Raw genomic sequence first — 12,730 nt, forward strand, 5'->3', positions numbered from 1 at the left:
ATTGTAGTTTCTCATAGGTTAATATTTCTGTGATAATTGTTGGTTATTCATCACTACAATGGAAAAGGTTATGTATTATATGGAATTTATATACTTGAAAATTTTGTTTTGAATGTTTTATAGTTGATGTTTTGCATTGGTATGAGATGAACCATTTACTAATAATTCCAATAATTCCATATGCAGTAACATTTATGACATGATTAATGATCTAACACAAATTTAATATTCATAAGTAAAATTTTTGAAAGTAGGAAAAAACTGCCTCTTTTTCTATATTGGGCATTTCCTTATATTGAGTAAAGTATTTTGAAATAATAATTCTCTTGGTCTAAAGTATTTCAAAGAAATAAAATTAAAAAATAAATCAGAAAAGATTCCATTAAATTGATTGTAGGATAGTCATTCCTCAAAATGAGGAATCAGGTAAAATTTTCTCATTTCATTAGACCTTCATTTGAAACGAATTTGGAATATTAAAATGTGTCCAGGAATTAGGAACCAGTTAAGTAGCCTATGAATTTGTTATCTCATTATACATTATATGGCTAGAAAGGGAAGAAAAGTAGGTATAACTTACTCATTTAAAAGAACTGTAATTGAAAATCAAATAACATGATTTTTAACTTGATCTCTGATGATGATTTTTTACAGTATCAAGAAAGTGACCATTTGTAAAATAAAAAATATTTTATATGAAAAACTGTGGTAACATATAAGACACTTTAAAATTTTTTTAACAGATAGATGAGGAAACAAATAGATCATGAGTACTCTGCATGTGTTAATTAAATTAATATTTATCTGTATTGTATGCATAAATACTTACTGAATTTCTAATTTATTGATTACTGTATTTAACTAGTATTGATGGCTCTGTTAAGAAGAACTTCAAAGAAGCTTTTGATCACATTTAAAATATAGAACTCTTCTACATAAGGCAGATAATGTAAGACTTACATGATTCAATAAGTAGAAAGCAGGAAGTTCTAGGGAAGAGATGGGGAAAACTCATTGTGGAAGCAAGTACTAGGGAAAATCTTGTTGAAAAGATGGCAGAAGAGACCTTTTTGAAAGAGAGAATGCATAAAAGAATCCCAAGTGAGGATCAGAGGCATCAGGAAAAGTCTTAGTGACCATGAAAAAGGTGTGTTGTTTGGAAGAAAGTGAGATCCAGCTTCCTGGAGATTGGAGTGTCTGGAGGAAAGTCAAGGTGTGACGTTGGGAAGAGAATGGAGGCAGATTGTGGAAGATCAAATTAGACTTACTTATATGTAGCAGAACACAGTCTTTAGTTTTTGAACATAAAAATGAGTAGTGAGTTTCATCATATAATGGAATGAGTTGACTCTGAGTAAACAAATCTGGTTTGGACACCAATCTTGGCCACATAGCAGCCAAGTGACCTTAAGCAAGATGCTTAATCTCTCCAGGCCTTGCTTGTAACATCTATGAGCTGTTCTGTGGCAAAAAATGAGGTAACAGATGGTAAAGTGCTCTATACTTTGTGAACCATGGTCCGACTGATACATTATTTGTTGTCTATGGTTAGTATAATTTCTTTTAGAAAAGGCACTGCGCACTGCACATGGTCAGTATCTGATAAATGTTATAACTTGGTGTGTTGAAAACAGTCTCTCTTAGAAGTTTAATATGTGTCAGTGGGAAAAATGTTTAGATCATGATGAAGGAAAACTTACTAATACTAATTTCTGATTTATATTATTGAGGATTCTCTAGTACGTTTACTGATCATTGTTTTAAAAGGCTTCACTGTGTCATTCATTAAACATCATGTTTATTGTTTTAAGCAGTCATTCACTTTTTCACTCTACAGAGATTCTTCAGGTAACTGCACTGTGCCAGGCACAATTTTAAATAGAAAGGATATAGCAGTACACAAGGAAACCAATTTTCCTGCTCTCAGGAAGCTTACATTCTGGTGGTATGAGACAGGAAAGGCATTTAATAATTGTTCTAATGTCTTGATGCTCATGGAGGATCAAGTGAAGGATGCAGGTGGGTTAGAAAAAAGATGTGACATCATTCTGACGGTGCAAAAGTAGGCGAGTTAGTAATACGTGATAGATTTTGTAATAGGCAACATGGAGTGCCCATTTAGTCATGTTTTAAAAGAGATTCTCAACACAGTTGCCAGTGTTTCTCCAACCATGGCCAGCTGCCTGAGTGAAGGAAAAGTGTAGGAAAATAATTAGCATTGATTAAGATCAGGGCTTTTCCAAGAGATTAAGAGTGAGAGGGACAGAGTCAAGGGTGTTTTCAAGGGAGTACTTACAATAATAACAGAGTATACACTCTAAGGTGGGTTGGGGTGGAAGTGAGGTCCTGAAGGGGATGATGTAGTGAAAAAAGTGACTGGGAAAGTAGATTGGCAATCTTGACTGAGTCTGAAGAATATAAGTAAGATGAACTTTCACCTTTAGTAAAGTAGGAGAACTGGAAGGGGAGGAGGAGTGACCAGAAATTAAGGTATTTAAAGATGAGAGTATTCAGATATTGAACATGTTATCATCAGGGGATGAACTGAAGAGCTAGTAATTGATGCAAAGTGCAGGAAAAGGTCATTGGAAATGAGGAGGTACAGTAAGTAATTCAGAGTCCAGTGCCTTGGATACAATAACCGTGTAGATGCCAAAACCACCTAAGTGGTTGTAGGAGTAGGAAGAGAAAGGATTGCAGTGAGGGACCTTCTAAAGTCATTAATTAATGAAATGTTAGTAGATGACTGCTACAAAGTGGATAGCTGATTAAAAAAAAAAAAAGTTGATGACAGCAGCTTCAGAGGAGTCAAAGATTTCTAAAAGTAAAGGGAGGGGGAAAGACCCAGAAAGGCTAGGTAGAGCCAGCCTCCACTGGCAAGGAATGTGAAGGAAACATTTTCTAAGAAGAGACTGAAGATGAGAGACAAAGTGTTCCATTGGGTACAGTGATGGAAATATTAGAGGATGGAAAAGAATGAGAAATTGAATTAGGTTATGTACAGTATATATGCTGTGGTCCAAGTGATGATGGAAGACATGCAGAGGGAGTCGGGGATGCTAATTTCTTTTGGTGAGTGACAGGCAATGTGAGATATATAATGGGTTTAGTTGGGATGGTCTCTTGGCGGAAGGTAAATTAAAATGCATGGTGACACTAGATACTAGTCTTCTCTGGAGCTCCTGGGTAGTAGTGACCAAGGAGTGCAAGAATGCCAGCTCAGACTCTGCTGTCCTGTGAGCAACAGGTTCTGAGAGGCGAGGCTGTGTTTCGTCAAGCTCAGGTCATCTCACCAGAAGCAGATTAGTCCTGCCTGTTCTATTTGGCAGCTCTATGTTGAGTCTCCTAGAACTAAAGGCTTTCAGAAATCCTAAACCTAGTCACTCAGACTTAAAAAGAATAACCTTAATTGTGTATTGAGAAAATAAAGACTAGGGGGTGATAGAGGAGGCTGTTATTGGACAACAGTGCTAAGATGCTTTGTGCACTGGGAGAAGCCTTTTCTGTTTTGCCTGTAGACTGCTGTAACTGAGAAAAAGGATACAGCAGTGTTATAGAAAACTAGCCTTTTGTTTTAGGGAAAATAAAGCAGCGACATGTGGTTAGTTTTTCATTGTTTGGTATGAAATGGGAATAAGCCAAGCGTCATTGAAATTACACTGACTGCCGTACACAATTCAAAAATGCTGATAAGTTGCATGTTCAGGGATAGATAGCAGCAACAGAAAATTATTTTCAGGAATGGGGTGGTTCTTTTGAATTTAATTCTGTGCATAAAATCTGCATCTTGTAAGAGTTTTAAACTTATGAAAATAAAGCTATCCTCCTTTTTAAAATCACCTTAAATAGGTAAAATTATGGTATAGTATTGCAGTAAATGGAACAGAATAGCCTAGGATTCCAGGAAGAACAGAAGGAGTAATTTGAAATGTTATTCTTCTTTCTCTCAAGGTAGGTCTTGACAAATCAGTGCTGATAAAGATCAGTATTGAGTCAAGAGTAGTTGAATCCTCAAACCAGTATACTTACTAACTTCTCCAAATTTTCATAAATTTTTACAAAGGGCTTACTAAGGATGGAAAACGTTTATGCATATAAATTATTTGTAACTCTAGTCTTTTAAAAAATCAATGCTTTTGATCAAATAATACATTTGACTTCTCAAATTCTGTTTGCTCCTTTTTTGTTTTTTTTTCCTTACTGCACTTATTGACTTGAAGGCTAAAGGGATTTTGCAGAGGCATCTATTCTACCTGGTTGCCCTCAAGTAGTACCATGCTAGAATTATCCCCAAAGATCTGAAAACTGCCTTTGCATTTTGCTTCCTGCACGGAACGGTTTCCTTACAATTTCCTAGCATCTTCACTGCTCCAGTGTGCCATCCACCCCACTTCCAGCTTACCCAGTCTTAGTTTTACCTGCCCTTTGGAATTTCCATCAAGGAATTTTCCAGTGAAATGTATCTTTTCATATTTTTTTTTAAGCGGTGGTACTGGGGATTGAACCCAGGACCTTTTGCTTGCTAAGCATGCATTCTACCACTGAGCTATACCCTCACCCCAGTAAAGTTTATCTTGAATGCCTTAAGATACCTGAAAAATGCTATAACTGAGTGAGAGATTACGTACCCTCTGAATCTCGGTGGCCCATTATAACATAATTGTTTTCTAAATATATATTCCCTTTCTTCCCTACCTATCCTAGATAGTATAAACTTTGAAGTATAAACACTACAGGAATATTCCTTTATTTTTCCCACACCCATTATTTCCAATAAATGAAATGATACCTTATTTTTTCTTAATACTAAAGAACAGACTTAGTATCCTTGTGCATAATACTATAAGGAAATGAATAAAAAGAAAGAAAAGATGCTAATTAATAATCCAGCTGAGAAGAAGTGAAATAAATGTGTTTGCTCATTCAGCAAACACTTATTAAGACTTTACTATGTGTGACCATTGCTCTAGGTGCTAAAACACAAAGATAAATGGAAACTATATGTGTATCCCCACCACATGCAATAAATTTGGTGTAAATACATCCAGGAAACTATGAAGGTTGTAAAATTCCCAGTTCACAAATTCAAGTTATTAGTGAGGCACCTTCCTTTTTTTTTTTTTTTTAAACATGTGTTGTACTCTCCCTTTGTCTGCACTCTGATCTGAGGGCTCTGTAACCTGCCTGAGCTCTCTAGGGCTGTTTCTTTGAGTGTACAAGTTAATTTTTCACCTGAGATCTGAGAAGAAATGAACCTCCCAGTTGATAGAAGCCTGGATGTCATGACACTTCCTGTGTAATCCCATTAAACTTCTGCTCTAGGTGTTATGGCTTCGGAATGTTCCACTTTAATCAGGCCACCATCTCTATCCTGTGGGCTGCACGAGGCTAACGTATTTGAACTTTTTTATTAGAATAAGTGGACTGCCATTGTGGAATCAATATGGACTTGAAGAGAGTTACCATAGTGTTACATATCAAGTGCAGACTTGTGAAGATTGTGATGAGAAGGCACTAGAGTGTTGCCGAGTTTTATATCAAGTAACTTCTGGCTTTCAAGTCAATGAGCAAAGTAGAATTGAAACACTAACATTTGATTGCTGCCTCCTAATTCTGAACAGCCCTGCGTATATACCAGGTGATGTCTGGATAGGTGAGGACTATGAGCTTCCATCTATAAGGTGCCTCTGATGCTGATCTCGTTGTGCCCTCCAGTCTCTGGATCTCTTGGTCTCAATTCTGTGTCTATTTTTTTATCTGTACATTAAAAAGGGTTGGAGAGTTATTCACTCTAAGAATTTTGACCACCTGGGAAACAAAGACCTTCTTCTCTGTGCTCTTTCCCTCTTCTCCCTGTTAAAAAACACACACCTCCGCCTTTCCCCCAATGCTAAACAAATGATAACAATGGTCATTTAGTTTGTATATTCTTTTAAGAAGATTACAAGCAGATCATAAATATAAGACAAAAGAAAAATAATAGAAAGTGTGAAAAAAAAAAAAGGCATGGAGTCAGATAGTAAATGGTGTGGGGGAGGGGAGAAGAGAAAAAATTATAAAATCAAAATTAAGGTAAGATCCTGCAATTGAGAAGAAAATGAGCTCTGAGATTCTGGTGAACAAAGCAACTATTTAGAAGCACAGTAGATTCTTGACAGATGGTCAGAGGAAACAAGATTTTTCCTATAGCTCTAAACTATTAGAGGAATTTGTCACCTGGGCCTTAAAGTCATCGTCATTGGACAGTATAATGGATGGAGACAGCATTAGCAGTTTTAGTAAAAGTTCTATTGGCATTTCTTAGATCTTTCCTAGATAAATGATATTTAATATGTAAAATTATTAAATATCTGGCATTCAGACTACTGTTGCTACAATTTTGAAAAGTCCATGACAATATTTTCAAATACTTTAACTCTCTGCTACCCACCACCTCCCCCTCATATTTCCCTTACTTCGTTATCGGTAGTGTTCCAGCTGTTCACTGACATAGTTAATACATTCATTAACAGTACAGGTTTCCCCGCTATGGAAAAATCCTGAATAAAGTTACGTGCGGACCCTAGAATCTTAAGTTGGGATGAGACATAGAAGGACAGTTGTTTCAGTAGGTCTCAAACCTGGCTGTTCATCACAACTCCCTGGCAAGCTTTGCAAAAATCAGATTCCCACATCCACAGATTCCCACATCCAGCTCCTAAATGTTTTTATTTAGTAATTCTGGAGACAGTCCCAGAAATCTGTTTTTGTTTTTATTTTTATTTTTTCACATAAATTTTCCTATGTAGTCAGACGTTTAGGAATCAGTAATCTGATCCATTCTCCCATCTAATACAGGACTCTTCAGTTCACCTTGCTGCCAATCAGGGGCCAGACCGTGTTGAGGGATACTTTGACTTCATGTGAAGGGATGTTCCGTTATTGGAGAGTTCTAATTATCAAATCATATTTTTCTACAAACACAATAGGTTTTTAAATGTTTTATTTCATTTCTGATTAAACTTTTATTGTTAGGGGCTGCTAACCCTTCTAGATATCTGTTTCTGTAGTCTACATATCAAATATTTAATGATATTGCAAAATAAAGTAAATGCATCATGGGACCTCTATTAAAGTAATTCTTTAGGGAATTCTTTTGTAAGTGAATTCATATGTGGCTATTTATCCTTAAAGTATATATATATTGTAAGTTGGGTTGTATTTTATTAAAGTTGTCAAATCTTGTACGTTATCTGTTTCTAATACTAAAAAATTCTGAGCATCTTTATATTAGTAACACTTAGTCAAGTGATATCTTCATTGAAGATAAATCTTAATTATTTTCATTTTTTAATGTAATTTGGAGTAATTTACTTACAGTAATTATTGCTACTTTGAATGCTTCTCTAAATATTCTGCATGTAGGAAGTGACTTTCATTTCACTCCTTACAGCTGGGACGTTTAGGATGCGACCTGAATTGAAGATCCTAAACTGTTTAACATGAATAATAAATGACTAGAATAATTTACGAGTTACACACTTCAAATTAAGTAAATAACAAAGAGATAAAATCTCACATTAAAACATTGAATATATTCTCCTAAGAAAGATTCATTAGATATGTAGGAGCCCCATGTGGTAAACAGGGCTTTGTGAAATAGCATGAAGATAAACTTAAGGTAGATAAAAATTAATTAATCAGATCTGTCATATTTCTCTAGGGGAAAGTAATAAACAAAACAACAATCACTGTGTAACTGTGCATTAGGAAGGCTTGTTGACAGTGAAACTGTTTTCTTCATTCTTTACATTTTTAAATATAAATTGATTGGGTTTTAGTATAAACGGTCTTGGGGAGAATTGAGGAAATGACTGGACTAGATGAAGCCTCTCATTCAGGGATGTCAACGCACATGTAGCTGGAGGCTATGTAATTTCTTCACACAGGCTGGTGGTATCTGGAGATTGTTTTATCAGTGCAGAGAACAGAGGTTAAATAGCTGCCTCATTCCAGGGGACTCCGGAATCAGGAAGCAGACTCGGCACCGGGTCGTCATTCAGCTGCCAGCCAACGGAGGCCGGGACTGCACGGACCCTCTCTATGAAGAGAAGGCCTGCGAGGCCCCTCAAGTGTGCCAAAGCTACAGGTAACAGAGTGAAAGAAGGGCTTGTGAGCAGTGCACTGGGCAAAATACTTCAGGTCCGTAATCTTTCTTCCTGAGAATGAGAAAAGGAAGCCAGCACTGCCCCTCAGACTCAGTGGCGTTGGGGATATTGGTGGCTGCTGGAGCCACCTCTTCCCTCTTCAAAAGAGCTGCTTTTCTACTGAAATCATCTTCAGGGACACACAGACTTGTGCAAACTTCCAAGCTGTATTATTAGCTTCAGGAGTTCGGGGTAATTTCTTATGTTGATGACGAAATGCAGAAAAGTGATTGATAATTATGAAACATACGCTTTAGGAAGCAATTCTTTTTCAGTTAGAGGAATAGCCTAAGCGTTCCTCCTGTGGCTCCAAAGAGCACCTGTTTCTCATAAATGCTGGCATTCTGGCTCTCGAAACGGCATCTTTATCTCAGTGATATGCGTAAGATGTCTGTTCTGTTCATTTGTGGCTACCTCAAGGAAAATTAAGGTTATTGAAGCTATATATCATAATTTTGATAATTATTAGAGAAAATTCTTCTCATAACTATTAAGAGAAAGTACCTAATTGAAACTTGAAGTGATATCTAATTGCAATCCTGACAACGAATGAAATATTACGGCATCAATTTGTTGGGATGTGTGATCACAAAATAATAATTTAAGATGAAATTGATGGCAGACTTGCCGTTTTAATTTATCTGTATTTAATTCCGAGACGACAAACAGTGAAATTGCCTGCTTACGTGATGAACATGAATTGTAAGCCCAAATGTATTTATTTGGGGGATTTGTTTTTGTGAAGTGTATTTATAATTGGCAGCTTCTGAGTTCCCCCTACAATGCTAATCAAAAGAGCACTGTACAAAAGGCTCATGACTTGAATGCAACTTTATCATTTGAATGTAAAGTAAACATATCTTATTTAAATGGAACACATCACTTCTGGTACTATCAGGTACATCTGCTGGCAGTCTCAGTCATTAAAATGCCCAAATGCCATTTGTAGAGTCCATTCCTATAGAGCTTGATAATGATGGACTCTTGTCTCCACTGCCCTAGAAAGCACTTTTTTATTTAATGCTGCCTTTTATAATTCCTTGATGAAGATCTAAACTGAATTTAGATACAACCAAATTGAGCATTGTCAAATAAATTCCTGTTTGCAGTGGTCGGAGTCATGGTTCCTTGCCCCACTGAATCTCTGTGACTTGCCTGGCATGTTTACTCCTTCTCCATGAGGTTTCTGTTCCTTCCTTGCAGGTGGAAGACTCACAAGTGGCGCCGGTGCCAGTTAGTCCCCTGGAGCGTGCAGCAGGGCAGCCCTGGAGCACAGGAAGGCTGTGGACCCGGACGGCAGGCTAGAGGTGGGGGGCCCCATTCCACAGTTGATGTGCTTTCCATTTCTCCAGCATCTCTAACTTAACCACTAGCTTGATGACTTTCTCTCTAGGCAAACAGAGCAGAGCAGGTATGAATCCACCACCCCTCTTGACGTCACACCAGAACACGGCAACTAGTCTTTTTAAATTGTGTCCTTTGTCCTTTGACATTAGTTTGTAACTCCTCTGGTTGAATTTCCCCCTTATTTGTATTTGGAAGGTAATCAGACCAACCTGAGAAGGTTATGACCTGGATTGTACACTACAGCTTGTTTTTGTTGTTTTTGTGTTGGTTTCTGGCTCATGATACTCCGTAACATGTTGCTTGTCACCTTAACAGTCAATAAGAGCCTTACATCCTTGCCCATATGCGTTGCATATGTACGTGCATCTAATGTGATATAATTGCCTAACTTCCCAGAAAAATCCCAGCAACTCAGCAGTGACATCCTTATCACTGTCATGGCTAACCCTCATTCTGTTCATACTTAGTATTGATTTTTAAGTGGCAGATTTATGTGCTCGAAACTTGCCATATATGAACTGTAATCTGTCAGCACTACTAGATAACATGGAATCTTGCAGAAATGAGTAATGGAAATGTTTCCAACTTGCTATGATTATTTACTAGCTATTACGCATAATACTTACATTTCAAGCTTCGGAACCTGTTATTTATACAAATAGCAAATTCAGTCTATAGAAATCACGTGATTCTTTTTACTCATACTGATTTTTAGCATGGAGTTCCTGCTGTACACTTGAAGTGTAGCTAAATATGTAATTGACTACACAGCCACTTTTCTTTGATTCATAAAAACATGTTTTGCCCTCTCTTGTAGTTAGTATTTGATGATGCAGAAGTCTGAACGTATGGAATAGGATTCCAGGTTTTACTGATTTGATCTGGGACCCCCTTTTCTTTACAGTGAAAAGATTGCCTTTTTTAATTTGAGAAAAATAGCTTCTTTTTTTTTTCTCCTTTTTCAGTTTTGTTAGGTAGAATTATTACAGTTTGAGAAAAATAGCTTCTTTTTGATAAAAGTATTCTATTTTGATAATTGTCATTTTAGAAATCTTCATTCAAAACATAAAACTTGGTTTACGATTAATATTAACTGCCTAGTTTGGGGGATTTTATTTTATATGCATCCTCCACCATCAGCTTCTGCTAAAAACATAACTGTCTCTATGCTTATGGAGACTTAGGTATTTAGAATTGAAAGTCATTCTCCCCCTTTCAAATATTCGTGGAGAAACTGAGTGATATAAGACTTTCTTGTCATGCTCTGCTAATTCCTCTTTGAACCAAGCATACATTTTCTTGCAATTTGGACCCTTACACAGAGTTTATAATGAAAATAGGCATGAGTTTGAAACTTTTAGCATGTAGTTACTAATTAGTTTCACTAATACAGTGTGAGTTTTATTCACCCCTTTACCTTTCTGGGTCTCAGTTTATTTAGATGGGGAAAAAAAAAAAAAAAAGAGGGCTGGACCAAATGATCTTTTAGGATTACTCCACTTCCCACTTTCTACGATCTATGTACAGACAGCATCCAGGGATCAAAGTGTGACATGAAGTTAGGTAAAACAGATGAAACCCGTATTTTTGTAGAATACCACTGGAGGAAATCTGGGAAATGGTAGAAGCTGCACAAGTGTGAAAACAACTTCGGTTCTAAACTGTAACTTAACTGCACAACCTTAGTTTATTCATTTCCCCCCTCTTGAGGCTGAGAACATAATGATCCTTCCAGTGCTTTGCAAGTATTAAGTCTTCATTAAATGTTAATTTCTTTCCCCTTCCTGTTACATCATGGCCTCCATGAATGTGTGTGTAGGTCGTGGTAGGCATAAAAGCAACAATATTACTAACCTGGGTCTTTTGTGTTATATAGAAACTGTTCTTCCTGTGATGACCAGTAACCTTTTCATTTTCAAATCTGGAAACCTCTGCTTATTCCTCATCCTGGGTGACTGCTTTGTAATATCTCCCCACTCCCACTGTAGAGAGGAATATGCGACTTCCTCAGTGCCCCTTTTTCCTGCCTTTTTGATGGTTCCAATTCGTGGTTTCCTATTACTGGAGCCTCTTCCTCTGCCTGTACCTAAACACTGCTTCCTCACCTTTGCATATCTGTCAGACTACTTTCTCTGTCTCAGCAATCTTACCGGCTATCTGGGAAGAGAAAGTTATATTACAAGTAATTTCTGCACACATATACTCAGAAGAACCCCTTTAACTTTTATATGAAGATAATCTTTTTCTTTGTTGCCATGATAGTTTAAAGATTTTTTTCTCTTAGAGTCTATATTTCGACAGAAACCTGAAATGGGGAGAATTAAGAGTGTAGAAATACCTTTTACCAATGGCAAAATGGGAAAAGATTCATCCTTTGATTGTCACGGCTGTTTTCAGAACTCTGCAGAATTGACTTGTCAGATTCTTGCTGTTTCCATCTTTGCCCTTATCTAGTCAGAGACTTAAAAAATGCCAACCTCTGCTGTTTTTTGATAATTAAAATAATTTTGTAGTAGGGGTTAGCATCAGTCAGCAAAGACTATGAGGAGGCTACCCTCCCTCTCTAATGCTTCAGACTTTCTAATTCCAGCCACTCGTGTAACTATGATTGCATTCGGAAGACTATGTAGAAAGAGCCACAAGTGTCAGGAAAGGATGAAGATGTTCAACCCAGGGAACTCACGTTTGGTTAGCAAATGAGATTACTGGTAACATCACCCAACAAGTGGGAGTTAAAGACTGAAACCAATCCATTGCAAAAGCAGTCATTGGCAGCTAAAGAGCTTAAGAAAGATCTGAAGGATAAGCTGGGACTTGACTTGTACCATAGTATTAGAAGAAGTGGAAAGGAGAAACACATACAAAATCAGATCGGTTTTATAAGCTAAGCATTTGAGATAAGAAAAACAAAACATTAAATGTGTTCACAGAAAAGTGGGGAGATTGAAGCTCTGAAGATGTGAGCTGGCGCCTGGGGTAATTTTGTAGAGGGCTATAAATGTCAGGATTGGTATTTTAGACCTTGTTCAATAAGTGGTAGGAGCAAGGAGCTGATGAAAGCAGTGTTTTATCTGTCAGCGTGTAAGAAATAAGTTAGAAAGATAAGACCCATGGGTCTGGATGCCAGCCAGGATGCTGTTGTAGCAATGCAAGGTGGAAGTAATAGGGGCTCAGACTGGAACCACAGTAGTTGGAAT

At 37.1% G+C, this 12,730-nt stretch overlaps 1 protein-coding gene across 1 annotated transcript in view; it reads left to right on the plus strand.

Moving 5' to 3' along the window:
* The window catches only part of THSD7A (thrombospondin type 1 domain containing 7A), a 362,680-nt gene that overhangs the window by 287,758 nt on the left and 62,192 nt on the right, over window positions 1-12,730 (plus strand). The window contains 2 exon segments of the mRNA XM_032483934.1: window positions 7,996-8,128; window positions 9,390-9,493. Of these exon segments, the coding sequence (XP_032339825.1) occupies window positions 7,996-8,128; window positions 9,390-9,493 (237 nt within the window).

This window comes from Camelus ferus, chromosome 7 (assembly GCF_009834535.1).
Source record: "Camelus ferus isolate YT-003-E chromosome 7, BCGSAC_Cfer_1.0, whole genome shotgun sequence".
In the NCBI taxonomy this organism is placed as follows: Eukaryota; Metazoa; Chordata; class Mammalia; order Artiodactyla; family Camelidae; genus Camelus; species Camelus ferus.